The sequence below is a fragment of the Nylanderia fulva genome, unplaced genomic scaffold (genome assembly GCF_048542155.1).
Source record: "Nylanderia fulva isolate GAGA-0341 unplaced genomic scaffold, ASM4854215v1 Scaffold86, whole genome shotgun sequence".
Lineage (NCBI taxonomy): Eukaryota > Metazoa > Arthropoda > Insecta > Hymenoptera > Formicidae > Nylanderia > Nylanderia fulva.
This window is the reverse complement of record NW_028190982.1, coordinates 398327-425733: the sequence shown is the minus strand read 5'-3', so window position 1 is coordinate 425733 and position 27407 is coordinate 398327. Positions and strand designations below refer to the sequence as shown.

The window sequence follows — 27407 nt, the reverse complement described above, 5'->3', positions numbered from 1 at the left end:
ATATTCTTGGGAGTTGTTAAAAAACTGATTTCTTTATGGTGTTACGGAAAACCTAAAACAAAGTTATCTTTTTGTCAAATATCTGAAATATCAAAGTTATTAGAACATCAAAAAAAATATATACCTTCCGAATTTAATAGAAAATCAAGATCTTTGTTTGAAAGTAAAAGATGGAAGGCAACCGAATTTAGAACTTTTTTATTATATACGGGATCTGTTGTTTTAAAATCTATTCTAAATCATGATCAATATTTAAATTTTTTAACTTTACATGTAGCTATCACTATTTTGTCTAATTCAAAACATATGGAACAATATTTAGATTATTCCAACTCCTTATTGCAATATTTTGTAGAAACATTTATTAATTTATATGGTAAAGAAAATGCATCGCACAACCTGCATCATTTATTACATATTTGTGATGACGCGAAAAAATTTGGAATTCTTCAAGAATTCAGTGCTTTTCCGTTTGAAAATTACTTACAATCTATATTAAAAATGATTCGTAAAAATAATAAAGAATTAGAGCAAATTGTTTGTCGTATAACTGAAAGAAACTATTGTATAAATTCTAATGTCAGAGTGAAATGTAACGAGCCTCAATTTTTAAAACCACATTTTAATGGTCCACTTATTATTAATTTTCATAATTGTAATCAATTTGGCAAAGCGGTGTTTAAACAATTTATTTTAAAAATAAATGAACCCGATAATTGCTGTAGCTTAAAAGACGAAAACATTATTGTTATTAGAAATTTTGTTGTAAATAATGAGGGCTTTTTCGTAATCGGAAATAAATATAAAACGCTTACAGATTTTTACACCGTACCATGTAAGTCGTCAAAATTAGGGATATATGTAATCAATGATATTGGAAATTTAGAATCCTGGGATTTAGGGCAAATTGCAAATAAATGTATGAAATTAAAATATAAAAATAAGTATGTAGTTTTTCCCTTATTACATTCAGAATATTTTTAAAAATTTTTCTTTTCTTGTGCTCTTCGCTAAAAAAATGTTAATTTTTTATATAATTTATAATAATATATAGATAAATATAATATATATATAATATACAATATAATATATAGAGGAAATAGGTTTGCAATTTTTGTGATAAGTTATTGAGTGTTTGCGCCTTTTCATATATAAATTGTAAATAGAATTTTTTGTTGGAATAAAATGCTCCTTAAATTTTTTGTTGAAATGTTTGAAGAAATGGAGAGATCATGGACTATAGTAAGGTTTATAGATGAAGATACAGTTGAAGCTGTCCCATCTACCTGGATTATCAATAAAAAATGTTATTGGCCACCGTTTCACATGGAAAAAATTGTAGCGGCTATCAAAAAACATGCCGAACCAAATACATGTTGGCCTTCATATAATGTTATGACTTTCAGAAACAGCAGTTATGGTTAATATAAAATATTTAAATATTATACATTCCACATATACTTTTGTGATCAATAATATATGTACATAATCGTTATTTTTGTTATAATAATATAAATATATTTACTTGTATTTTCAGATAACTATAAAACAGCCAGGGAAAAAGCCAAAAAGGCTGAATTAACATCTGAATTAAACTCCGAGACTGATAATGATAACATTTCGAAAAGAAAAATTATCCCAAAGAAATTCTTTTCGTCATCAGATGAATCTACCGAAGAGTGCACTAAATTACGGACGCCTCCAATTATGAACACACAAAGTTCGTTTTAATATTAAATATTAATATATAATATACATAATATATATAATATAATATAAAAAATATATAATATATTATTATATTATATTTTAATGTATTATAAAATATATTTATGATATATTATTTATTTAAAACTTACTTCCTCCGATTTTACGAAATTTGTTTTACATAATTTAGTAATTGCATTAATAATATAAATTTTAATCGACTAATCTTAATATTCGAAAAACTTAATAAAACTTTGCTCGAAAATAAATAGAAAAATCAATATTTTAACATTTCACAATTGACATATCAGATCTTTCATGTCGTGTAGGGAAATATAATATCCTAATGACAGCAGCTAGTCATTCAATATCTTGAATTAAATCTATAATACAGAAGAACTTAACAGAAGTATTTACATAGAAAAACTGCAGTTGCAAAATTATGTAAAACAAATTTTGTAAAATCCGAGAAAATAGATTTTAAATAATTAACATATTATAAATATATTATAATACATTAAAATATAATATAATAATATATAATAATATATATATATATTATACATATAATTTTTTTAAATTGGCGAAGTCAATATTGTTAAATACAATTTTAATGAATCTTCAAGATTTAAAGAAATTGTATTTAACAATATAGTTAAAATGGGTCAATAAAAAAACTAATATAGGACAATACTTGATATGCTTTTCCAAAAAAATAGAAATAATGAAATTTAATTCTAAAACAGTTAGAAGAGCCAATATTTTTATTATTTCAGAATTAGCATTGAATTTCCTATGTTATTATGTTCATTCATGCAGTATTCTATATATTTTATTATATATAAAACTAAAATACTAATAAAATTATTAAATTAATATAATAATAAAAGCTACTAAATTAAAATTATTATAAAATAAGTATATACTGATATTATTAAATATGTTTAGTTTGTGTATTACAAAGATTATATATGTAACTACTATTATTATTTTTTTTATACATAGAATCATTGAAAAGTACAAATTACGAAAATGCGAAGAGCAACAAATGTCAATCAAGATCAGTGGATCAATCATCCAATGAAGTTCCGAATAAACGGACGAAGCACTTACAAGATGGATTTTTGAATATTTCAAATATTTTGCAGGACAATGAGCACAACATACAAAATAATAAGACAGAAGATGTTGTCGACAATAAAATTGGTACATAATTTATATTGTTTAAAACTAACTTTATAATTTTTCATAGGTTTTGTCTGTGCTATCAGTAAATAACTGTAAAGAAATAATTATTAATTATTATTATACTAAAAACTAAATTAATACAATTGTCGCTCGTATATTGAAAACAAAGTGATAAATATAAGGCCAACTTATCGAGCTGAATATTCGAGATGTTCAGTCAACTACCATTTATTACATGTATAAATTATAAAACTACAGTAATTATATTAAAACTAACGCAAATTACAATCATTCTATAAACGTTTCGACCGCACGCGGTCTTCTTCAGTATAATTATTGAAATATAAATTCTTACAATTCACATAATATCGAAATTTAATTATAGTTATTCAGAATCAAGAGTTTTTGAGCAATTAAACGCGTGTTTCAATCCGTCCTGTCCAACAATGTTCGCCTCGATATGATCCCCTGATTTTGTTCAGATCTCGGATAGTTTCAATCGTTAATATGCGAGAAATTAACCCGTTCCGTAGGCGCTGCGATTAAATAAAAAATTAACCGATCAACGTATTGTCCAAATTATAATATGTATCCCTACAATTGGTAGTATGCTTACCTATCATCGTTCTTCTTGACAATTTTGCTACTTATTAACAGTTATTAAGGATGACACATAACAAACCAACAATACAGAAAGACAGCTCATTTTAAACTCTACTTGATCGGAGAGCGTGCGTGTTTATATATGATCTAATATCTATGTTTTACTCGTTAATGTCCTATTTGTCCTATATTATTTCTTGTTCGCTAATATATCCAAAATATCAAAATACGATTCGCTAAGTAACTCAGTATCTTTGTTTAAATTTAGTCCATTTTTTTGTTCCTTGATATGTAGCATCTCAGAAATGAGTCTTTTATAATAATTATTTCGTTGTCCATGATCTTAACATTGTCCCAATTAAAAGTATGATGTTTCATTTATTATGTGTTCAGAAATTACTGAATGTTTCGTTGAGTCCAATCTAATATTATTTTTATGTTCTTTCATTCGCGTCTGCAATTGCCTCTTTGTTTGGCCTACATAAGATGCATTACAATTATTGCAACTGATCTTATAAACCACATTCGAATTGCATGGATGTTTAGTTTTATCTTTCTGCGCTTTAATAATATTATCCAGTTTGTTGAGACATCTATACCCTACCATACAATTTTTATTTTTTACCGAGGAAACAATCATTTCTGAGATCCCATCTATATACGGAATGACAAAGAATTTTTTATTGACCGAGTCATTTCCTATACTTTTTGTTCTTCTATGTTGGCCTGTCTCTCTATAATGCTCCCCTTAGATATGATGTGTTCTATCCGATGATTAATTTTGTTAAAAATCAGATCAAGAGGGTAACCATTGCTTCTGAGTATATTAATAATTAACTCCAAATTTTTATTAAAAAATAGTGGATGTGATAGCAATAGACATCTGTCTACAAGGTTATATATTATTCCAATTTTGTGGCATAATGGGTGGTTTGAATAAAATGATAACGTCCTTCCTGAGAAGGTTTCTTTTTGATACCAGTCTATATATATTTTGTTATTATAATTTTAAGTGATAAATCTAAGAAATTCAAGCTATGGTTAACCTCTTGTTCGACCGTGAATTTAAGTCTTTCATGATAGTTGTTAAAATTATTCACAATCTGAGTCATATTAGTCATAGAGGTGGCCACTATTATGTCATCCACATAACGAAAATAAAACAAACATTCCAAATTCAACGCTTTGAGAACTGTATCCTCAAGATCTTGCATAACCAGGTCTGCAATAATTGGTGATAACGGTGACCCCATAGGGGTCCCAAACGTCTGTTTATAAATTATGTCATCAAATGTAAAATATGTAGAAGTCAATATGAATTTTATACCCCCCAAAAATTCGTTTTTCGGTATTTTAGTATTTATTCCAATGTAATCCCATCTATCGTTAATACCGTCAATCGCAAGATCCAGAGGAACGTTCGTAAACAAAGACACCACATCCAAGGAAAACATCCTATCATTCTCATCAATCTTTTTACCAGACAATATGCTGTACAAATCAAAACTATTATTAATATGACTTTTCGCTTTGGGTAGGCTAGTTCGTAAGGGTGTTTTGTAAAAACGAAGCCAGCGAGTATAGAGCTGTATCAACCGATGAAACTATGATTCTAACTGGATAGTTTTCCTTATGGATTTTAGGGTAATCCATACGCTTTTGGAAGGAGAGAATCACTACAACGTAATTTATAATATTCGTTTTTTGAAATATAATCTTCCTTAAGCCATCTCTTCAACAAATCATTCAAATCGTTCTCTATTTTTTTGCACGGATTTTTTTTAACAATAGTGTACGTGTTGACATCTTTTAAAACGTTTTCCATTTTGTTAATATAATGAGATCTTTCCATTGCCACCGTAGCATTACCCTTGTCCGCGCGTGTGAATAGAACATTCGGATTGTCTTTACAAAATTTTATTAAATCTCTGTGTGCACCAAGTAATTTTTGTTGACTTACGTCATTTTTATCCTTCGTGTTCAGAAGTTGTGCAAATTTTGGAACCGCGATATTTCTGATCGTTGTGAGATTATTAATATTATTTCGTTTGCTATTACTCTCTATGTCCTTGATGAATTCATGTATCGCTGTTTTTTTACTAATATTCGGAAGACAGAATTTATCACCCATTTGGACAACCAAAATAATTATTATAAAAGACTCATTTCTGAGATGCACATATCAAGGAACAAAAAATGGACTAAATTTAAACAAAGATACTGAGTTACTTAGCGAGTCGTATTTTGATATTTTGGATATATTAGCGAACAAGAAATAATAATAGGACAAATAGGACATTAACGAGTAAAACATAGATATTAGATCATATATAAACACGCACGCTCTCCGATCAAGTAGAGTTTAAAATGAGCTGTCTTTCTGTATTGTTGGTTTGTTATGTGTCATCCTTAATAACTGTTAATAAGTAGCAAAATTGTCAAGAAGAACGATGATAGGTAAGCATACTACCAATTGTAGGGGATACATATTATAATTTGGACATACGTTGATCGGTAATTTTTTATTAATCGCAGCGCCTACGGAACGGGTTAATTTCTCGCATATTAACGATGAAACTATCCGAGATCTGAACAAAATCAGGGATCATATCGAGGCGAACATTGTTGGACAGGACGGATTGAAACACGCGTTAATTGCTCAAAAACTCTTGATTCTGAATAACTATAATTAAATTTCGATATTATGTGAATTGTAAGAATTTATATTTCAATAATTATACTGAAGAAGACCGCGTGCGGTCGAAACGTTTATAGAATGATTGTAATTTGCGTTAGTTTTAATATAATGACTGTAGTTTTATAATTTATACATGTAATAAATGGTAGTTGACTGAACATCTCGAATATTCAGCTCGATAAGTTGGCCTTATATTTATCACTTTATTATTATACTGTTTATTCTATTTTTTGATATTATTATTATATTAACATTATTTTATCATTATCATCATTTTATCACCATCTTCTTTATTATATTTCATTATCTTAATCATTATTTTAATCAATAATTATATTTATATTAATCATGTTTATATTAATCATATTTATATTTTATTATTTATATTTATTATTTTGTTATACAAAGAAATATTAAAAATGTTTTTGTGATTGCTTTCTTTGTCTGTGCACTTTATAAATAAAATGTCATAACGATACGTTAATAGCACGGACAAAAATCTATTCAATATACATATATTCTGAAATTACTATTTTATATATACATATATAAGCTCAATGGAATCTTAAAAAATTGGAATTTAGTAAGTAAAAATAATCTTTACATTATTTTTGTTTTAATTTACAGTGCTTCAGTATTTTAAAGAAATTATCCGTCAGCAATCATACTTTAAGACCCAGTTATGGCAAATAGCAGATGATTTAAAAGATATGAAAAAATGAATTGTTGCAACAAGTTCATCAACGGCCCAATGTAACTGAAAGAGAAGAGTCTATTTTTTTCTTTTCCTCATCTTCCTTTTAATTCGGTGGAAGATTTAGAAGAGCACGTGGAACAATTTTAAATCAACCGAATAAGTTCGAAATATCGGTAATAATAATTTATTAATTATTAATTTTTTTTTAATGAGTTTATTGGATTTTTAAAATTAATAACTAATTGTTTAACTTATAAAATGTTAATTATTTACAATAGATCTTTATAAATATTTTAAAAAACAATTACAGTTAATCTAAAATTCTAAATCACAAAATAAAAATTAACTTAGTAAATAGTTAAAATTAAAAATAAAAATTTATTAAATTAAATTAATATATAAATTAAAAGAAATAAAATAGATTCTTCAATTCCTTTTAATTCTATATTATTTATTACATTTTAAATCTAATTTGTGGTTATGAGAGCTGATATACTTATTACAAATTTCTAATATAAACTTATATAGTAATATTAATACATGTAAATTATTAACTTAATTGTTAAACATATTGTTATCTATTGTAATTTTCAAAATAATGTTTTTTAAAAAATATTTATTGTAGGTTAAAGAAGTTCTAGGTAGGGGGAAAAAATCCTTACGAATTTATTAAGCGCAATTGTACTCGTTTGTTTGACCAACGAGCTGGCTGAAAATATAGTTGGCTAGGAGCAAAACAGAAAGGAATTTTGTTCATTTAAAACTCGCTACTTGCTAATTGGTAAGTATGTCTATAAGTAGATAAGTTATTTGTTTAATTTATTAATGTTATCTTATTTAAATAATTAATCTTAATGAAATCACATAAATAAAAAAATAATTATTGCTTACAAGATGCTGATTTTTTTATTACAGTTTCCGGTCAAGATAGTAATTCCGAATATAACAAGAAAGTTTTAGAAGCAGCAGTTCAGAAATGGCTGCGAAGAGCTAAAGAAAGATTAAATGGTGAAAAGAAGAAGCAAGATAAACAAAGAACTGAAGAAGACTCATCAAACTATAAGAAGACTAATAACAAGAAGATTAATAATATTAATAAATTTTTGATATATTTTATCATATATATTTATATGATACATATGCGTAAAAATTAACATTGTAAGCGTTCAAAGTTTTTTAAGTTAGATTTATTTCAAGATAAAGTTAAGATTTATTTTATAATATGTACGTATGTGATACTAATGTTTCCGTAACAAAATGTTCAATTTAATTTCTAGTTTTTAAATAAGATTTTTAATATTTCCAGTCAATAAAAAATAATATTTCTATGATATATCTTATACATATAAATAATAAGCCATACATATGTTAGATTTCCATATGAGATATTATCTTTTATTAAATTAATATAGATTATATATAATTTTCTCAAATATACAAAATTGTCGGATGTCAACGCTCGGTTGGAAGTAGATAAAACATTGTTAGTAACCTAAAACATAAAAATTCTATATCATTTTGCTTGCAAAATAATGTGATTAATTTGAATATGTAAGCCAATGGGCGAATGGAAAGCGATAGTTTGGAATCTGTCAGGCATAACCCATAGACAATAAAAGAAATCGACCCATCTATCTTTTAGACGAGCTATTCTATTGTATTGATACATCCCATTCCAAAACTTTCGCTTTTTCAATGCTCAGGCTTAAATATTTTAATATTATAACAATTATGCGAATTCGCAAAATGATAAAACACTTTTCTGTGCAGTTTACTTGTATTCTACTTGCTCGCGAGTTTTACTGGCACATCTTTACCCTGACATCTGTATGTAATATTGATCATTTGTAGACTAATATATATTTTTTTTTACATGCTAGAGTATTAAAAAATAAAAATATATAAGATATAATAATTATTATATATTATTATATATATGACCCAAAACATATTTTCGACCAAATCACAAGTCAATAAATTATTTTTTTTTATCTTTTTAGCTTGTTTTTTTTGTCATTGTAAAGCCGTTTTTTTTTTTTAAAAAAGCTTTTTTTTCATTGCAGGGCTTTTGGGGCGTATCTGAATTTATACCCCCCTTTTGACACTTCCCCATTATTAATTGCAAACAAAATTTTTTACAATAAATTTCAAAATCGATTTTTTACGGCTTTAATTTAAGACGGGCCCCTTAAGGGGGGGGATGTTTGTACTTACAACGACATCAAAATCCAAAACGTAAGATAAAAATTTTTAGAAAAAATATGGTCTTACGCGTTCGCTGAAAAATACGTGGGGATAGCCCCAAATAAAATAGAGAAAAAAACGTTTTCCGAGTCATTTTAACACTTCTCGTACTTATTCTCAACATTCTCGTACCTTTTGGCAAAAAATATAAAAAACCCCTGGCGGTATCAACAACAACCTTTTTGTCTCAGACGAGCGGTACACTTGGACGCCGCAATAATAAATCCTTTACTACAAGGAGCGGAACATAATAATTATTCCGTGTGGATACTCCACACGGGTTTATCTATCCTTCGTTGCATCCTGCAATCAGAGGAACGGCCTCACGGCTGGAACATCATCTCGCAATATTAAAAACGTTGGGTAGAGAACGCGCCGGCTTACAACCGGCGCATCAGTTCTCAAATTATTATTAAACAATTTAAGCTGAAATAGATATTTTAGATTGAAAAATCTTATTAATATAATAAATGGCAAAACGGCGTGTCATAGTCATCTGTGTCGTTTTGTTGGAAAACGCTAATAAAATAAAATTTATTAAATATAATTAAAATATCTAATAAAATATCTAATAAATAGCTATTAAGGGGATCCTAAATGATGTTTTTACCGACCGAATGCGAGAATATTTATTTTTTTCATATAACTTTTTATTGACTATACTGATCAATAAATCCTTTTCCACGATTAAAGTACTTATAAAAACGGACCGCGCTAGCTATGTTTGCATATATAAATCATATAAAAATCAAAAATTACAGTTTTGTTATCGGCTGCTTTGTGTCAGTTCGTAATAATACTTATTTAATAAAAAAAGTTTTGCAGTTTGTCTGTGCATGGAAATATAGTATGCGCGGTAAAGATTATATGAAGAAATATTAGTAAAAGGCAATTAAAGTGAGATTGCAAGTCTATACAAAAGTGACTATATATAAAAAAACATTTCCACGCATATGTGTTGGTGGTGCAAATCGAGGCCTGAGGAAATAAAACAGAGCACAGTAGTAGTTGCGTGCTATCGTGATAGAGGGAGCTGCAACCGTGTTTCTCTCTCTCTCTCTCTTTCTCTCGCTCTCTCTCTTTCTGTTTTTATAAGGTCTGTTCGTTTTGGCTACACTGGCCACATTAGTTTCAGAGGTTGTTCTTTTTTGTTCGACATTGGAAGGAAAAAGATAACCTCTGATTAGTGTAGCCAATGTATGCCATTATATATTTATGTTGGATAATTTAAATAATACATCAATTTTTTTCTATAAAAAACTATATATAAAACAGAAAAAATTTTGTGTTATTTATATTATCAAACACATGAAATATATAATGACACTACAATTTTATTTTTAATTATATTTGTATAATACAATAATATTCACATGATTTTTATAGATAATAAGTATATGCATTTATAAATTTATAAAAACTAAATCTTATTTTTCATACATCGAAGTAATTCGAGTAATGATTTTACTGAAATATATATTTGATAGACATTGTGATTCTAACGAATTTTATTTGTTCGCATATACCTGTAAATTGTTATAAAAATTACTTTTACTGTAAATGTAAGATAAATTGTATGCAATCTATAAAACAAAAAGAGAGAGACAGAGAGAGAGAGAGAGAGAGAGAGAGGAGAGAGAGAGAGAGAGAGAGAGAGAGAGCGAGCTTTTTTTTCTTTCCCGAAAATAGAGACATTCAATGCAAACGGTGAATTGTATATCTCTTTACGACACGTACAGCCGAGGAAAAATTTTTTATATATAATTATATAAAATAATTGTATAATTATACATATAATTTTGCGATTATATATGTATAAAATTATACAATTATTTTAATATAATTATATATAAAAAATTTTTTCCCGGGTTGTATGTGTCGTAAAGAAATATATGTATAATTGATCGTTTGCATTGAATGTCACTATTTTTTGAAAAGTAAAAAAAGAGAGCTCTCTCTCTCTCTCTCTCTCTTTCTTGATCCTTTATGCTTATTGTTAGTATTCTATCAATTAGTAATCAATGCAATCAATCATATCGTTTTACGGCAACAGCCAGTTACTCGTTCACTCACTCATTCATTCTTTTAAAATATGTCCATTTTTATACATAATTATGTAAATTTATATATAAAAAATAAGGGTGCATATATAATCATGTCAAATTTGTATATAAAACATATATATTTATATATATAAAGAAATACTTATTTATTACACTTGTATATATATATATATATATATATATAAATTTATATAATTATATATAACAAGCACTTTTACTTAATTATGTTGCACAGAATGAAAAATTTATTTAGAAAAGCTCTCAAAGTAAGCTACATGTATGTACATGCAATAAAAAATGAGGGTTTCCATTATTTCCAAATAATCTTTATGTGACTTTGATAATGCTATTCAACATAATACTAATACTACTATGTAATGATAAGTAACCCTTATAACTTTGGTAATAAAACATTTTTCAATAAAATACGTATTTTCTTCTAAAAACTCCTGATATATGATCGTTGTTACATCCTGTATATGTATAATTTATATAACATTTGTTATAAGAAGTTGTGTGCGTGTGTGTGTGTGTGTGTGTGTGTGTGTGTGTGTGTTGAGAAGATTGGAATATATTATTTTATTACTTTATGTTTCTATCTGATAAATGCAGCTTTTTTTAATTAAATTTATAAAATACAATTTCTATGAAAGTCAATTTTAACAAAATTTCGATTTCACAAATATATGTTTATATGAATATATTCTTTTCGATATTTTATATTTTCTCTATTTACTATTTATTATTTGTTCAATAAAATCCATTTTATTATGAAATAAATTAATAAAGATAGAATAATGCAAAATATATTAGTCTAATTGTGCAGTAAAAAATATTTTGATAAATTTAAAATATTTGTAGAAAAATTATTTATTTCGGATATTTACAAAAAGCTGCATTTATAATATAAAAACATGAAGTAATAAAATTTTATCTATTCCAATCTTCTCAACATACATACAAATCCAAATTATACATGATACACATACAACATAATAACATGCATGTAAAGACAGACAAGAATGGGGAAAGAAAAAGAAAATAAAAGTTTAAAATACCCCGGGACAAAAATTTGTGTATATAATAATATAACATTATATAGAAATATATAAAAGTATACGTATAATCGCAGAATTATATTATGAAATATGTCTATACATAATTAAGTAAAAGTGCTTGTTATATATAATTATATAAATTTATATATATATATATATATATGTATATATATATATATATATATACAAGTGTAATAAATAAGTATTTCTTTATATATATAAATATATATGTTTTATATACAAATTTGACATGATTATATATGCACCCTTATTTTTTATATATAAATTTACATAATTATGTATAAAAATGGACATATTTTAAAAGAATGAATGAGTGAGTGAACGAGTAACTGGCTGTTGCCGTAAAACGATATGATTGATTGCATTGATTACTAATTGATAGAATACTAACAATAAGCATAAAGGATCAAGAAAGAGAGAGAGAGAGAGAGAGAGCTCTCTTTTTTTACTTTTCAGAAAATAGTGACATTCAATGCAAACGATCAATTATACATATATCTCCTTACGACACATACAACGCGGGAAAAATTTTTTATATATAATTATATTAAATAATTGTGTAATTATAATTTTGCGAAAAATAACAAAAATTGGGTACATGCTAAAAATGTAGCATGTAGACACCCTATATATACATATTTGTAAACAAAATCGTGTGCGCGCAATGACATATATTTGCGCGGGATGGTTCACTTGTCACGCGGTACGTACTATACGTGCTTACACGCAGTGCGCGACTCGACCGTTATAACGTGTGATAACGTGTCGAATATTGTGATAGATAGACATACTGTGATATTTTAAAAGTAATATTTTTATATTTATTAAATATATAGTGTATAATGGGTGCAAACAAAAATAAACGTTTGCCCCTATCTGGTCGCAGATTGAGTAGAAAGGGAGCATGTTTTAAAAGGTTAGTATTATGTCATATCATAAAATTGATTCAATATCAGAATTACTGTTACATACAGCACAAATACACAAAATATTACATACCTATTTATTATGCACATAAATGTATATAACGATTAGATAGACAAAAAGAAAAAGAAATATATATATATATATATATATATATATATATATATATAACATTATTAACAGTACAAATAAACATTAATTATATACATCTATTTGTTATACACATACATGGATATAATGAATAAATTAATAGATACAGAAAGCTGAAGAAAAAAAAGAGAAAGATAGTGAGTATGAGTTCTCTAGCCTCTTTACATTATAAATATATATCATAAAGCAATATATATATGTATATATACATACACACATACATGTATACATACATAATAATATATTGCTTGTCGACGTTTATAAAAAGGCTCACTCGTTCGCTCTCTTTCTATTTATTTCTTTTTTCTTCTATTTCTTTTTTTTTGTATATCTAATCGTTATATACATTTATGTGCATAATAAATAGGTATGTAATATTTTGTGTATTTGTGCTGTATGTAACAGTATTATGTATGCTGTATGTATTATATATATATATATATATATATATATATATATATATATATATTATAATAGTGCGCATGATATTTGAGACGTTTCTGATAATTAAAAAATTTATATTGTACAAATGAATTTGTTTCAAAGCTATTACGTAACAGAAAAATTTAAAAAAAAATGTTTTCATGAAAAAATGAATGTCATAATTTTTTTTTAAATAAAAGCATCATATTCAATCTAAATCAATTTGTTACAATATTCTGCATCAAAAATTATAAAGATAAAATTGTGAAAAAGTGAAAAGTTTACGAGATATTTGAGTTTTAGAGAAAATATGTAGCTGCTGGTTTACAATTTATATCTTTATTTATATCTGTGTTTTCTTTACACCAATTGATTTAAAATTGGAATAAAATAATCAGAAAATGATTTCATGAGATATTTCATAGTTTATGTACATTATGAAAGTATAATATATCTCATAAGCTATTCGCTTTTTTGGCCATCCTACATTACAACTTATGCAGAATATTGAGAATCGATTTATATAAAAAAATATGATTTTATTAAAAAAAATTCAAGGTAACACTAATTTTTTTTATAAAAATTTTTTTTCCTCATTTTTTATTGCTTGTAATAGATTGCACAAAACAGATCAATTTTTACAATATATATTTTTTTCTAAACTGTTGCAAACATTTCAAAAATCGTACGTATTGTTATGCTGAACATCGTATTAATATATATATATATATTGATACATATATATTGATATATATAGTTGGTGTAAAGAAAACACATATTTACCTTTAAAAAAAATATGAAAATTGCAATAAGCAATTAGATAATTTTTCTTTAAGACAACTATGTGTTTTCTTTACACCAATTGATTCGTCTCATTATTCTGTGCATAAAAGTATTAAGGTATGATAATCGAAAAATGAATATTTCCCAAGATATTTTCTATTTTATGTCAAAATACTGCAAATTTGCAGCCTTATAACTCGAAAAATACTTAATGAAAAAATATTTTATTGTAGTGTTTTGGAAAGATCTTAAAGTCAGCTATAAAAGTATGCAAGAAAAAATATAGTGTTCCATTTAAGAAATTGAAGTTGACCGTCACGTAACCTTCAAATGGCTATTCAAGGTCAAATCAATGACACCATCTCATGTCCCCCTTGAAACCATACAACTTTTATCTGAAACATTTTTGTCTTAAACTTTTGAATTTTGAGAAATTTTAGTGCAAAGATTAAAATGGTTTACCCTGTATATAAATATATATATACATATATATATATATATATATATATATATATATTTGTATGTATGTATGTATGTAGGTGTAATTTTATAAGAACATTCAAATAGACGTTTAAAATGCAATTTTTATTTTTATTTTTAATTTTTATTTTAATTTTTTTTTATTAAAATGCAATTCTCAATTTTTTTTATCTGAAAGATAATGCAATCCTTTGTTTATTTTTTCATGTATAATTGATAATTATTATTATAGTTTTTATAGTAGTTAGTGCCAGAGGCGGTCTATTCGTGTGCTGGTTTAAAAAATAATTCCAGAGGCGATCTATTCGTGTGCTGGTTGTTTTAAAACTGTAATTCCAGAGGCGATCTATTCGTGTGCTGGTTGTTTTAAAACTGTAATTCCAGAGGCGATCTATTCGTGTGCTGGTTGTTTTAAAAAATAATTCCAGAGGCGATCTATTCGTGTGCTGGTTGTTTTAAAAAATAATTCCAGAGGCGATCTATTCGTGTGCTGGTTGTTTTAAAAAATAATTCCACAGGCGATCTATTGGTTTGCTGATAACTGTACAAAATATTTTACCCCAGATGCAGTTTGCATGTGCGCAAAATTCTCAGAAGCGATATTGCAATGTTGAAACTTTATAACTTATCATGTGATAGTGACTTTCACGTAATCTTTATGACTGTGCAAGGTCAACACTAATGGTACTATTTTATAGTTCCTTTGAAACCGTATAACTTTTGTTGTTTTATTATAAAATGCATTGAAACAAAGAGATATTAGGGGTAGTAAAAATGGGACACCTTGTATAAATACACACACACATACATATGTGTATATGTATGTGTAACAACCTGTGTATATATAATTTTTATATAATTATAAATTATATAAAATGGGACACCCTGTATATGTATGTGTGTGTCGATTGACAACTTTTTTATTGCGACATCTGTAGAGTTTTGTCGATAATTATATTTAAAAAATCTTCATTATCGACCCTATCGGAGTTCGCCCGTGCATTTAGGATCCCCTTAAAAACAAAATTTTTGTTATTTTATTATTTGTTATTTTATTAAAAAATTAAATAAGATATTAAATTAAAAAGTTTTTTAAATTATGATATTTTAATTTAATAGAAATATTTTACTAATTAAAATTTTTTAAATTAAAAATTAACTTTTGATTCAACTTAATAATTTAATTTTACTATATATATATATTGTTACGTCCCTGATCTTTCATCCCCTGAATATCATCCCTTGTGTCGTGGAGCTTCATCGTTAAGGGGGGTTGTTTATTGACAACCGCCCGGTGGTTGTTTTCAGGCTCCATGACAGTTTTGGTCTAGCTGTCATCTCGTACGGACGTGACTTGACCAGAGAGCAATCTTCTTTCTTTCGCGTGTACATTAGTCATTGTATTTCATCATTGTATAAAGGATCATTTCTTCATAAGAGAGTGTATTTATTTCGCGAGCCGCGAGTGAGTGAGAGTGTGTGCGAGAGACGTCTTTTGCGAGAAAGAACGTCCGGAGGACGTAACATTTTGGGGGCTCGTCCGGGATCGGATCGAAGGAATATCTCACCGCAGCGGAACGGAACGTCGAGAATGATACATTCCCCGAGGATTACCCGTTCACAAGCTCCGTCTCGAACGACTGGCAGCGAGGAATCAGGAGAGCAAACGGGCTCGTTACCGGAAGTCGCAGGAGAACCGGCGGTAACAGAATCTACGGCTCTTCGGGTTCTCCTTCTTGAAATGCGAGAGATGCGACAGGAACAGACTCGTCGAGAGGACGAAATTGCGGCGATGCTGCGTCGTCACGACGAGGAACTTCTAGCCTTGAAGGAAATTCATTCCCGACCACAAAATCTACAGCTAAATCCTTCTAATAATGGAACGTGTGGAAATTCGGGTACGCATTTTTTAAATGAGAGGGAGAACGATTTTCGCGCGATATTAGGGTACAAATTAAAACCTGATACTTATGACGGGACAGTATCACTTCGTGAATTTTTCTCGCAGTTTAACTTAATTGCTCAAGCAAATAGTTGGGATGATACGACAAAGACTGTTGCACTCGCTTCGAGTTTGAGGGGAAAAGCGCGTTCAGTATTAGAGACGGTAGAAGACGTGTCCAATTTAGAATTCAACGAATTAAAATCAAAACTTGAATTGCGTTTTGGAGAAGGACTCTTATCACAAAATTATTACGTTCAATTTACAAATCGAAAACAAAAATTTGGGGAAGATTTGGCAACATTAGGTTCGGAACTTGAAAGATTGGTTCGCCTTGCGTATCCCGAGTGCCCACACGAAATCCGAGATAAAATCGCCTGCGCGCAATTCATTTCAGCGATATATGATAATTTTGTCAAACGAACTTTACAATTAGAAAATATAACCTCATTGAGTTTGGCAATTAAAAGGGCAAAAGCCATAAAAATAATTCAAGGGGAGGGTTACGAAAAAAAGAGGAAATTTTAATTTTAATAAAAATTTTTCGAGTATTAAAAAAAAGAACGCGCAGGGTAATAAATTAGAAGGCGAACGGGATGAAAGAGATAAGAAAGAAAAGAACGGAAAAGGAAATTGGCCAGGCAGCAAATTTAGCGCCGGCCAAAGAGAATGTTGGACGTGTGGGAAAATCGGACATTTCCGGTACGAATGTCCTATTGAGAAGGGAAACTTGGTTTAGCCGAGCTTACCGGGGAGAGTTTGGCTTCCGTGAAAAATTCCTCGGAAGTTATATTAAATGTAAATAGAATTAAGAATAATGATTATTTCATTTTTAAAGGAAAAATAGATGATAAAGTATGTTCTTTCAAGGTTGACACGGGCTCCGATGTTTCCATAATAAATAGCAAATTTGTTGAAAAAGAGAAAAGGAAGATTTCTAAGAATTTTGTTAATTTAAGATATCCCACCGGAGAAAAAGTTCGTGTAGAATTTTGGGCAGAAGTTAAAGTCGAATTAGGGAAATGTTCGTTAAAAATTCCAATGTTTATTGCAGACATAAATGATGAATGTCTTTTGGGAATAGATTTTCTAAAAATGGTAAATTTGGAAAAAATCTTTGAATCGGCTTTTGGAATTCCGACGTTTGAAAAAGAAATAGCTAGAATTGAAGATTCTTTTAAAAAAGTTCCAATCCCCTTGAAAGAACTCTATGAAATGAATTCTCAACATTTAACTAAAATAGAAAAGGAAAGTTTTGTCGATTTTCTTAATGAATTTGATAATTTATTTTCTGAGAACATTATTGCGGGAAATTGTAGTGTTGTAGAACATATTGTAAATGTGCGAGATTCCCCTCCCATAAAACAGGTTCCTCGTAGGATTCCGATTCAAATGAGGGAAGAAGTCGATAAGATTTTGGAAGATATGAGTTCACGTGGAGTAATTGAGGAGTCACATAGTCCATGGGTTTCTCCTGCTGTCATGGTTAAAAAGAAGGACGGTTCTATAAGGTTCTGTGTTAATTATAGAAAATTAAACGAGGTGACTATTAAGAATTCTTATCCCCTTCCCCGAATTGATGACATTCTTGATCAGCTAACAGGTAATTCTTGGTTTTCCACTCTTGATCTTAAAAGTGGGTATTGGCAAATTAAGATCCGTCCCGAAGACAAAGAGAAAACGGCTTTTTCAATAGGAAAAGGACTTTGGCAATTTACAATTATGCCCTTTGGGTTGTGTAACGCCCCTGCAACATTTGAACGCCTTATGGAAAAGGTTTTACAAAATTTATTATCAAAAATTTGCCTTGTTTATTTGGATGATGTGATAATTTTTGGGAAAAGTTTTACTGAAATGATAAACAATCTTAGAACAGTATTTTTACGATTAAGAGAAGCAAATTTAAAAATAAATCCGAAGAAATGTGTGTTATTTAGTAAAACTGTAAAATATTTGGGTCATGTGGTTTCTGCGGAGGGCGTTGTTACAGATCCCGATAAGATTTCCATTGTTAAAGATTGGCCAATACCTTATACAAAAAAACAATTACGAAGTTTTCTGGGATTTTGTTCTTATTATCGTAAATTTGTTAAAGGATTCTCTTCCCTAGCTAAACTTTACATGTTGACAGAAGGTCAAATTAAATACATATGGGGAGATGAATGTCAAAAAGCTTTTGAAAAGTTAAAGTTTTTATTATGTTCTGTGACGTGGTCTTTTTGAGCCCGTCACAAGGGCGGACACGTCCGGCCGGGAAGCGTCTGAGAGCGCTGTACAATTTTGTGTTTCGTGCGGGTGAGCAGCGACCTTTTCGCTAGTTCACCCGTACTCTGTATCGGGATCGAGGTGATGGGCCGGGAGAACGGCCATTGTTTTAGGAAGAAGAGGACCCAGGCGAACGATGGAGGGACGACCTCGGAGGGAGAGGAGCGGAGACTGAGCGATCGGCCCGGTGAGTATAAGACACACAGTATCGAGTGAATAAGAGAGAGAGATACTGCCAAGGAAATCATTACAGCCTCGAGTGGACGATCGGGAGCGGCCCGGAGCAGGCAGGGGAAGGCGCCGGCATCTCTACACAAGGATGGACACCCCTAAGGGGCCCCGCCACCACACGTCGAGGAGAAAGCGGAGATCCCTCGGGCCTGATCACCCCGGAAAGGTCTCCCCCGGCGAAGCAAGGCTAACGAGAATACCCACCCAGCCGTACGAGGTGTGAGCGGGGCCGCCAGGATCGGGTCTACGGAAAGCGTTACCGAGGACTACAATTTGAATTTGGCGGCGGAAGTCCGCGACCAGCCGCGACACACAGGAATCGATACGAGGATCGATTCCGGGTCCGGCGCGGGGCGCAACGCTGCCGCGAAACCTGGCAACCGGGCCGGGGTGGCGCGCATTGTCTTCCCCCTCCCCACCAGCGTACCTTCCGTGGTCCCGCCGGCCCGAAAGGAAATCACTGTTCGGCAAGCCGGTGTCCTGCGAACACGTGGAAGGACGACGACCCACAGCGACCACCTGCGACGGCGAATTATTGTAAGGCCACCTCCTCGATCGTCCGGTAAGCGCGGATTCGGCAGAGACCCGTGAGTTATTAGAGATGTGTAACGATACCGAGCAATTATGCTATAAATAATTTAGTACCGAGAATTAGTTGAGAGACTCACGGGACTCGCGTTGATTTCCGCGTCATTAAGTTGTTGCGTAAATCTTTGCCTTCTTCGCCTCTCCGAGGGGCACCGAAACGAGTCGACAGTCACATCGTAATATATTGTAATTGTAGCATTGTATCGAGTCATTGATTAGCAATCCTTGAGAATAAGTTACGCTGGATTAGTGTATGGTCTATTCGATTCCGAGCCGGATATAAAGGGAGGAGAATAACGATAACTAGAGATTTCGATAAAACCCAGCGATCTCCCTACGGCTCGATAATAATATTATAGTTGCTTTTATTCACTCTATCTATAGACTACTAACTGAAAATATATTCTTATTTTATCTTATTTCTGAGTACAATTAATATCGAGATTTCTTCTCTCTCTCCGAGACGGCGATTCCGAATCTCCTTACGGAAAGAACCACGACACTCTACCCCCTGTTGATACCGAGCTACCGAGGCCGAGCCGTCGTGTCGCTGATTATTTGCTGAGATATGTTGAGTGGTGCGGCCTGACCGCACCTGGCGCCCAAAAGATACGATACCGAGCAATCAGTGATACCGAGCAAGTATTGAGAGAACGGAGAGCGGCACGACGAGGTTGCGCAGCGGTCTCTCTCGCACTCTCTCTCTCGTTTGACGAGAGAGGGCGGAGAGACGGTCGCAGTTCTTCTTCAATTCTTTCTTTTCCAAGGGAAAAGGGAGAATTTTTATTAGATACCGACGCGTCGAATATAGGAATCGGTGCAGTGTTGTCTCAGAAACAAGATGGAGAAGAGAAAGTAATTGCTTATTTTAGTCGTGTGCTTAATAAAGCCGAACGGAACTATTGCGTTACTCGTCGGGAACTTTTAGCGATAGTAGATTCTATAAAATTTTTTCGTCATTATCTTTTGGGACAAAAGTTTTTAATCCGTACGGATCATGTTTCGTTACGATGGCTTTTATCTTTCAGAGATTTGGAAGGTCAATTAGCTCGATGGATGGGAAGATTACAGCAATACGAGTTTGAGATTATCTATCGTAAAGGGATTTCTCACAATAATGCTGACGGATTGTCTAGAAGACTTTGTGAATCAAACAATTGTCAATATTGTGCAAAAGTGGAAAAGAAAAATTCAGAGGAGAGGGAACAAACAGTTTCTCGTATTGTGTTCGAAGGCGAAAATTTGGAAAATTGGCGTGAAATGCAACGACAAGATCCTGACATTTCATTTATTCTTCGTGCCAAGGAAACAAAAATTCGTCCCCCACGCTCAGAAATAGTCGGAGAGGACATTTCAACTCTAATATATTGGTCGTATTGGGATTCTTTGATTGTGAAAAATGGGATCCTCTATAAAAAATAGGAAGCTCCAAATTTAAAATCAAATTTTCTCCAACTCGTGGTTCCTCGAGTACAAATAAAGGAAATATTAGAGGAGACGCATGATTCTCCAACAGGAGGACATTTCGGAGCCAATAAGACTCTAGGAAAAATTCGAAAACGATTCTTCTGGGCAACCTGCAAACAAAATGTTGAGGAATGGTGCAAAACCTGTAAAATCTGTGTTTCAAAGAAAGGTCCTTCAGGAAAAGGGAAATCTCCTTTACAAATTTTTAACGTTGGAGCTCCATTAGAGAGAATACAGATGGACATACTTGGTCCTCTTCCTTTGACAAGATCCGGAAACAAATATTTGCTTGTTATCGTAGATTGCTTCACTAAATGGGTGGAGGCTTTTCTTATTAAAAATATCAGAGCTAAAATGGTCGCTGAAGTCTTTGTTAATCAATTTATCTCAAGGCATGGATTTCCAAGTAAAGTTCACACTAATCAAGGGAAGAATTTTGAATCACAACTTTTTTCAGAATTAATGAAATTACTCGGGATAAGAAAAACCAGAACTACCGCCTTGCATCCTCAATCTAACGGACAAGTAGAACGCCAACATCAGACTATTTCAAATTTCCTAGCGAAATACGTATCGGAAGATCAAAAAGACTGGGATCGATGGATTCCCATGTTTCTTTTAGCTTACAGATCTTCGAAGCATGAAACCACTGGCGTGACTCCGGCAGAGCTATATTTTGGTAGGGAACTAAGGCTACCAGTGGATCTTTTACGAGGAAATCCTGAATCTTCTGAAGGAAGACTTCCAAGAAAAAATTTTACTAGAAATCTAAAAGAAAAATTAAAAGAAATTCATTCTTCGGTTAGAGAGCGAATGAATTTGAAATCTTCTCAGATGAAGATTCGTTATGATCGTAGTGCCAGAAGAATTCTTTTCGAAGTAGGACAAAAGGTTTGGTTTTATAATCCTCGTAGGGTTAAAGGGAAAGCTTCGAAATTACAAGGAAGTTGGGAAGGTCCATTCCGGATAGTAAAAAAACTTAATGACGTGGTGTTTTGCATAGAAAAATCGTCTAGACATAAGAGGAAAATTGTACATTCAGATAGATTAGCTCCTTTTCTCGAGAGAAGTTTAGAAAAATAATTAAGTAGATTGGAGCCCGAAAATGTCGATTTTTTATTTAAAAATTCGGGGGGATGTTTTAATTAAAAAAAAATAGAATAAGTTACTGCGCATTTTATTTCTTACAGAGTCTTCAATTTGGAAAGAAATTTGTCTTTGACCTGAGAAAAGTTTCCTGAATGGCGGAAAAATTGATCTCCCAGCTTAGTCTTCGAGGGAGAAAATCTTCATCCGTCTTTATTCTACTCTAAGAAGACTGTCTTGCCCGCGGTTTTTGATCCGTGGTTTTCCCGCGGAACTTTGGGCAAATGCCGAGACAGGGACTTGGGGAGTCCATGAGGGACGATGGGTCTACGGAAGATACCCCCCCCTCTTGTCTGAACCGGAGGACGAAGGGAGACTGGGACTTATCTTCAAGGAATTTTGAAAGTCGATTGGGACCAAATTGACGGAGTCGCTCGGTAACCTGTGGCAGCAGCCCAGGGTAGGGCAGGAAGACTCGTCGGTACCCTGGAATCGACAATTGATACAGTTGTACTGTGGACTTGGATTGGCGAATATAGTCCAACGGATGTGCGACGGGATCCAGAATGGCGGATTGTTTGGTAACCTGTGGCAGGAGCCCAGGGTAAAACAAGAAAATTCGTCGGAGTCCTGAGGTCGGCATCGGAATACAGAGTTATTGTACAGCGTTGGATAGCCCTCTGTTTTTGATTGTCGGGACGACAATCTTGAAGAAGGGGGCAGTGTTACGTCTCTGATCTTTCATCCCCTGAATATCATCCCTTGTGTCGTGGAGCTTCATCGTTAAGGGGGGTTGTTTATTGACAACCGCCCGGTGGTTGTTTTCAGGCTCCATGACAGTTTTGGTCTAGCTGTCATCTCGTACGAACGTGACTTGACCAGAGAGCAATCTTCTTTCTTTCGCGTGTACATTAGTCATTGTATTTCATCATTGTATAAAGGATCATTTCTTCATAAGAGAGTGTATTTATTTCGCGAGCTGCGAGTGAGAGTGTGTGCGAGAGACGTCTTTTGCGAAAAAGAACGTCCGGAGGACGTAACAATATATATACATATATATATATATATATATATATATTAACGTAACTAAATTAATTTTATAAGCTTTACTTACTATAACTTTAACTTATTAACTTTTATTAGTTTAAAATAATGATTAACTTAACTAACCTTGATACTAAGCTTATCTTGTTTTTAGATTCGTTTCTTTGTATCACATGCTTTCTGTTTTATTATAAATATTTCATTGCAGTAATGAAATGATTTAATATATTTTTTTTTCTTTATTGTTTATTGGTATAGATTGTTTCGTTAAGCAAACGGAATTTTAAGAGAAGAGCAGAACGATTAGTAATAAAAAGAGGAACAATTTATGAGATCTAGAATTATGTCCAACGTTATGTCCAGAAGAAATAACAATAATAGTGATAGTAGTAATTCTTCTTTACTTGTCGATATCAATATTCTATTTTCTAATGATGATGATTCTGATAATTTTTTTGATCGACAGAACCAACATGCTTAACTAAGTGGAGCAAATAACAATAATGAGCTTATTATTTCGATGAATGTGCCCACACAATTTCATTTAAATGAGGCAGACAGCAATGAAGAATTTGAAATAAATAATAGAAAATCTCACTTCGAAGTTGAAGATAGACTTGATAGAGAATCTGGTAATGGAAGTGATAGCAAAAGTGCAGCTGAAGGAAATGAGAGAATGTTGCAGTTTGATAATAATATTGCAACAGAAAATTTTATTAAAAATAAGATGCAATTTAATTCGATCAAAAACTGGCTATTCATTTATTAAAAAAAAGTACACACTACGTTTTGACCCACATTGTGGTCCTTTTCAAGTGCTAGAATACAAAAATACATAATTTGGCGAGCGAAATTAACATTACATTAACAATAATTTTGATCTGTAATACATCCTTGTTCTTATTCAGCAATTACATTAATTAAAAATAGAAACACGACAGTTGTCCTGTTATATCGACAATCTGTTAACTACTGTAGACTGGTATTATGTTTTTTAAATCATTTGAATAATGTTGTCATAAATAGAGGACTAAGGTTATCAGTGTCTATTTGTAAATTAATTTTATTTGTTTGTCTTTTTATATAGAACATTTCAGCGATCTCTCTTTTTCGTCTATTTTTCTCTGAATGTAAAATACATGGCTCAAGCCATCAGAAGTCATAATTGCAATCGGTTCTATGTTTACTGACCACCGAGTGGCTTGTTTCATGTCTTTTTATATTATTCTGATGTTCTTTTACTCTAGTAATCAAATGTCTTTTTGTTTGTCCTATATACCACAATCATTACATTCTAGTCTGTATACTACATTCGTTTTGTTCATCTTCGGTAATACATCTTTACCGCGTTTAATTAGCGTGTTTAATTTTTTTGGAATCTTATAAATTATTTTTAATCCTTTTTTCTTCAGAGTTTTAGAAATGTTATCAGTCAGATTATTGATATACGGTAACATAATATGAGAAGACATGTCAAATTTTTTATTGTTATTTTCATCTCTCTTGTTGTCAAAACTATTATTAATATTATTAATTACATGTAATCTTTTTTTAAATATGTTTTTTAATGACATGAGATGGAAAATTATTATTGGTTAGAATATCTTTAATAATTTGAATGTTGTCACTATGAAATTTATTGTCAGACAATCGAATGGCTCTATCGACCAAATTGTTAATGCAATTAATTTTATATTTGAGTGGGTGCGCGGAAAGAAAATTGATATATCTTCCCGAAAAAGTGGGCTTCCTATACCAATTCGTAATTAGTCTCCTATCATTACATCGGATGACACTCGTGTCTAGAAAGTTTAAACAATTGTCTTTTTCAATTTCATAAGTAAATTTTAGGCGATGGTGGTACGCATTAAAAACTGATACATTTTATTAACCTTAGAGCGTGGTAAAATCGTGAAGATGTCGTTAACGTATCTGTGTAGTACACAGGTACATTAAAAGTCAATGAATTTAAACAAAACGTTTCTAAATCGTCCATGACAATATCTGCCAAAATGGGTGACAATGGAGACTCCATCGGGCTGCCGAAAACTTGTTCATAAAAGTGGCCATTAAAACTAAATGTCGTGGAATCTAATATAGTTTCTATTGCGAATGTAAGCTGTGACAAATTCAATGTGGTATTCTGTGAGATTGTGTTCCATCTCTTTTTAATCGCCTCAATTACAAGTTCTTTAGGGATGTTGGTGTATAGTGATGTTACATCTAATGAAACTAGAACTTCGTCGTCATTAATGATCATATTTTTTACTTCTTTTGCAAATGACTAATCGTCTTTTATATGCGATTTCAGTTTTTCTGTAGTATTGTGTAGAATTTTATGTATGTACTGTGCAATATTGTATACAGGACTGTATGAAGTACAGATACAATAATTCGGAGAGGAACGCCAGTTTTACGTATCTTCGGCAGCCCGTAGCATTGCGGGAGATTTCCATTTGTATTATTTAATACCTTATACGTTGATTCGTCAATTACATTGTTATCACGCCAAGACTTTACCAAGGAATTAATTTTATTTGTTAATTTTTTAATTGGATTTTTGTCTAATTTTTTATAAGTGATTCGATCATCCAACATCGAACCACGACGATTTTGGTTGAATTAAATTGCATCTTATTTTTTGTGAAAAATTTATCATTGGCGATCAACAATTTAATTGTAAAGATTTTTTAATTTGCACTGGACTTAAGCATGGTGCGAGGACAATCTAAAGGATTTTTTCAAAATATCACAAGAGAATTTGGAAAAAGCAACACCGATTTCTTAAAGACATGGATTAACATTAACAAGAAAATTGGAACAGCTAAGCAACAACTAATCTTTCTTATTTGTTGTCGGAGAAATGATATATTACTATCGCATATAAAACATATTCGATTGCCGATTCAGCGATTTTCGGATCTATATTTTTCTCTCGCATTTATTTCCTTAGGGGGGAACAGGGGATGTATGGAATTAAATCTCTTGTAGAGATTATTCCAATTTTAAATCTTGGCCGTGACCAAGTAAAATTTAATACCTTGTGCACAGGTATTTAATTCTAACGAAAAAATTTAGTTTCGTTGGGATAACGCACTGTCATCCGCGATTTGGCTCTTATTGCGTGTCTTACACTTTAAATTTATATTTATATTACAGAGCCTTGTTAAACTCTGAATTTGTAGTACTCTTAAGCAAATCAAGAGTTCATGTCCACTAGATTTCAATCGTCCTCTCAGAACTTTGGAAGAATTGAGCTTCTTCAAAGCTACAGAGTATAGACGGTTATGCATATATGATGGTGTTAGGGTGTTTAAAGAAATTCCTGATGAAAATCTATACAAACATTTTTTGCTTCTCCATTGTGGTATTTATATTTTAGCCGGTCCTTTTCATCAGACTTTAAATAATTTTGCTAACAAATTGCTGAGAACATTCATTGAGCATGCTGCTGTAATATTTGGAGACAAGTTTGTTGTGTATAATGTTCACGCTTTGTGTCATCTTGCAGATGAATGTGCTACTCATGGTCCTTTAGACTCTTTTAGTGCGTTTCAATTTGAGAATAAACTAAAGTCTATCAAAGAGACACTAAAATCTGGTTTTAGACCTTTGGAACAAGTAGCAAGGCGTGAAATGCAGAAAGAAAAAAAGTGGTGTATTTGCAATCTACAAGCAATAAAATTTCACTGTTGAAGCGCCATGTTGTTCCAAATGAAATCTTACAAGGATTTCAATATCGTCG

General features: G+C 31.1%; 2 protein-coding genes across 2 annotated transcripts in view; both read left to right on the top strand.

Annotated features, from left to right (window-relative positions):
* The first annotated feature begins 1138 nt into the window (after positions 1-1138).
* LOC114933023 (uncharacterized) lies at positions 1139-2921 on the top strand. Its single transcript, XM_085489514.1, has 3 exons — positions 1139-1420; positions 1538-1720; positions 2713-2921. Exons 1-3 carry the CDS (start codon positions 1186-1188, stop codon positions 2919-2921), a joined length of 627 nt encoding a protein of 208 aa, XP_085345640.1. The 5' UTR covers positions 1139-1185.
* A 9778-nt stretch (positions 2922-12699) lies between these two features.
* The window catches only part of LOC146719798 (uncharacterized), a 192963-nt gene continuing 178255 nt past the window's right edge, over positions 12700-27407 (top strand). Inside the window, 1 exon segment of the mRNA XM_085489504.1 lies at positions 12700-13195. Coding sequence (XP_085345630.1) covers positions 13122-13195 — 74 coding nt within the window. The 5' untranslated portion in view covers positions 12700-13121.

Excerpts from the sequence above, each read along its gene's own strand:
- LOC114933023 (XM_085489514.1), top strand. The coding sequence starts at position 1,186 with ATGCTCCTTAAATTTTTTGTTGAAATGTTTGAAGAAATGGAGAGATCA. Across the intron at positions 1,421-1,537 it reads TTTCAGAAACAGCAGTTATG|ATAACTATAAAACAGCCAGG; the intron begins GTTAATATAAAA and ends TTGTATTTTCAG. Across the intron at positions 1,721-2,712 it reads TCCAATTATGAACACACAAA|AATCATTGAAAAGTACAAAT; the intron begins GTTCGTTTTAAT and ends TTTTATACATAG.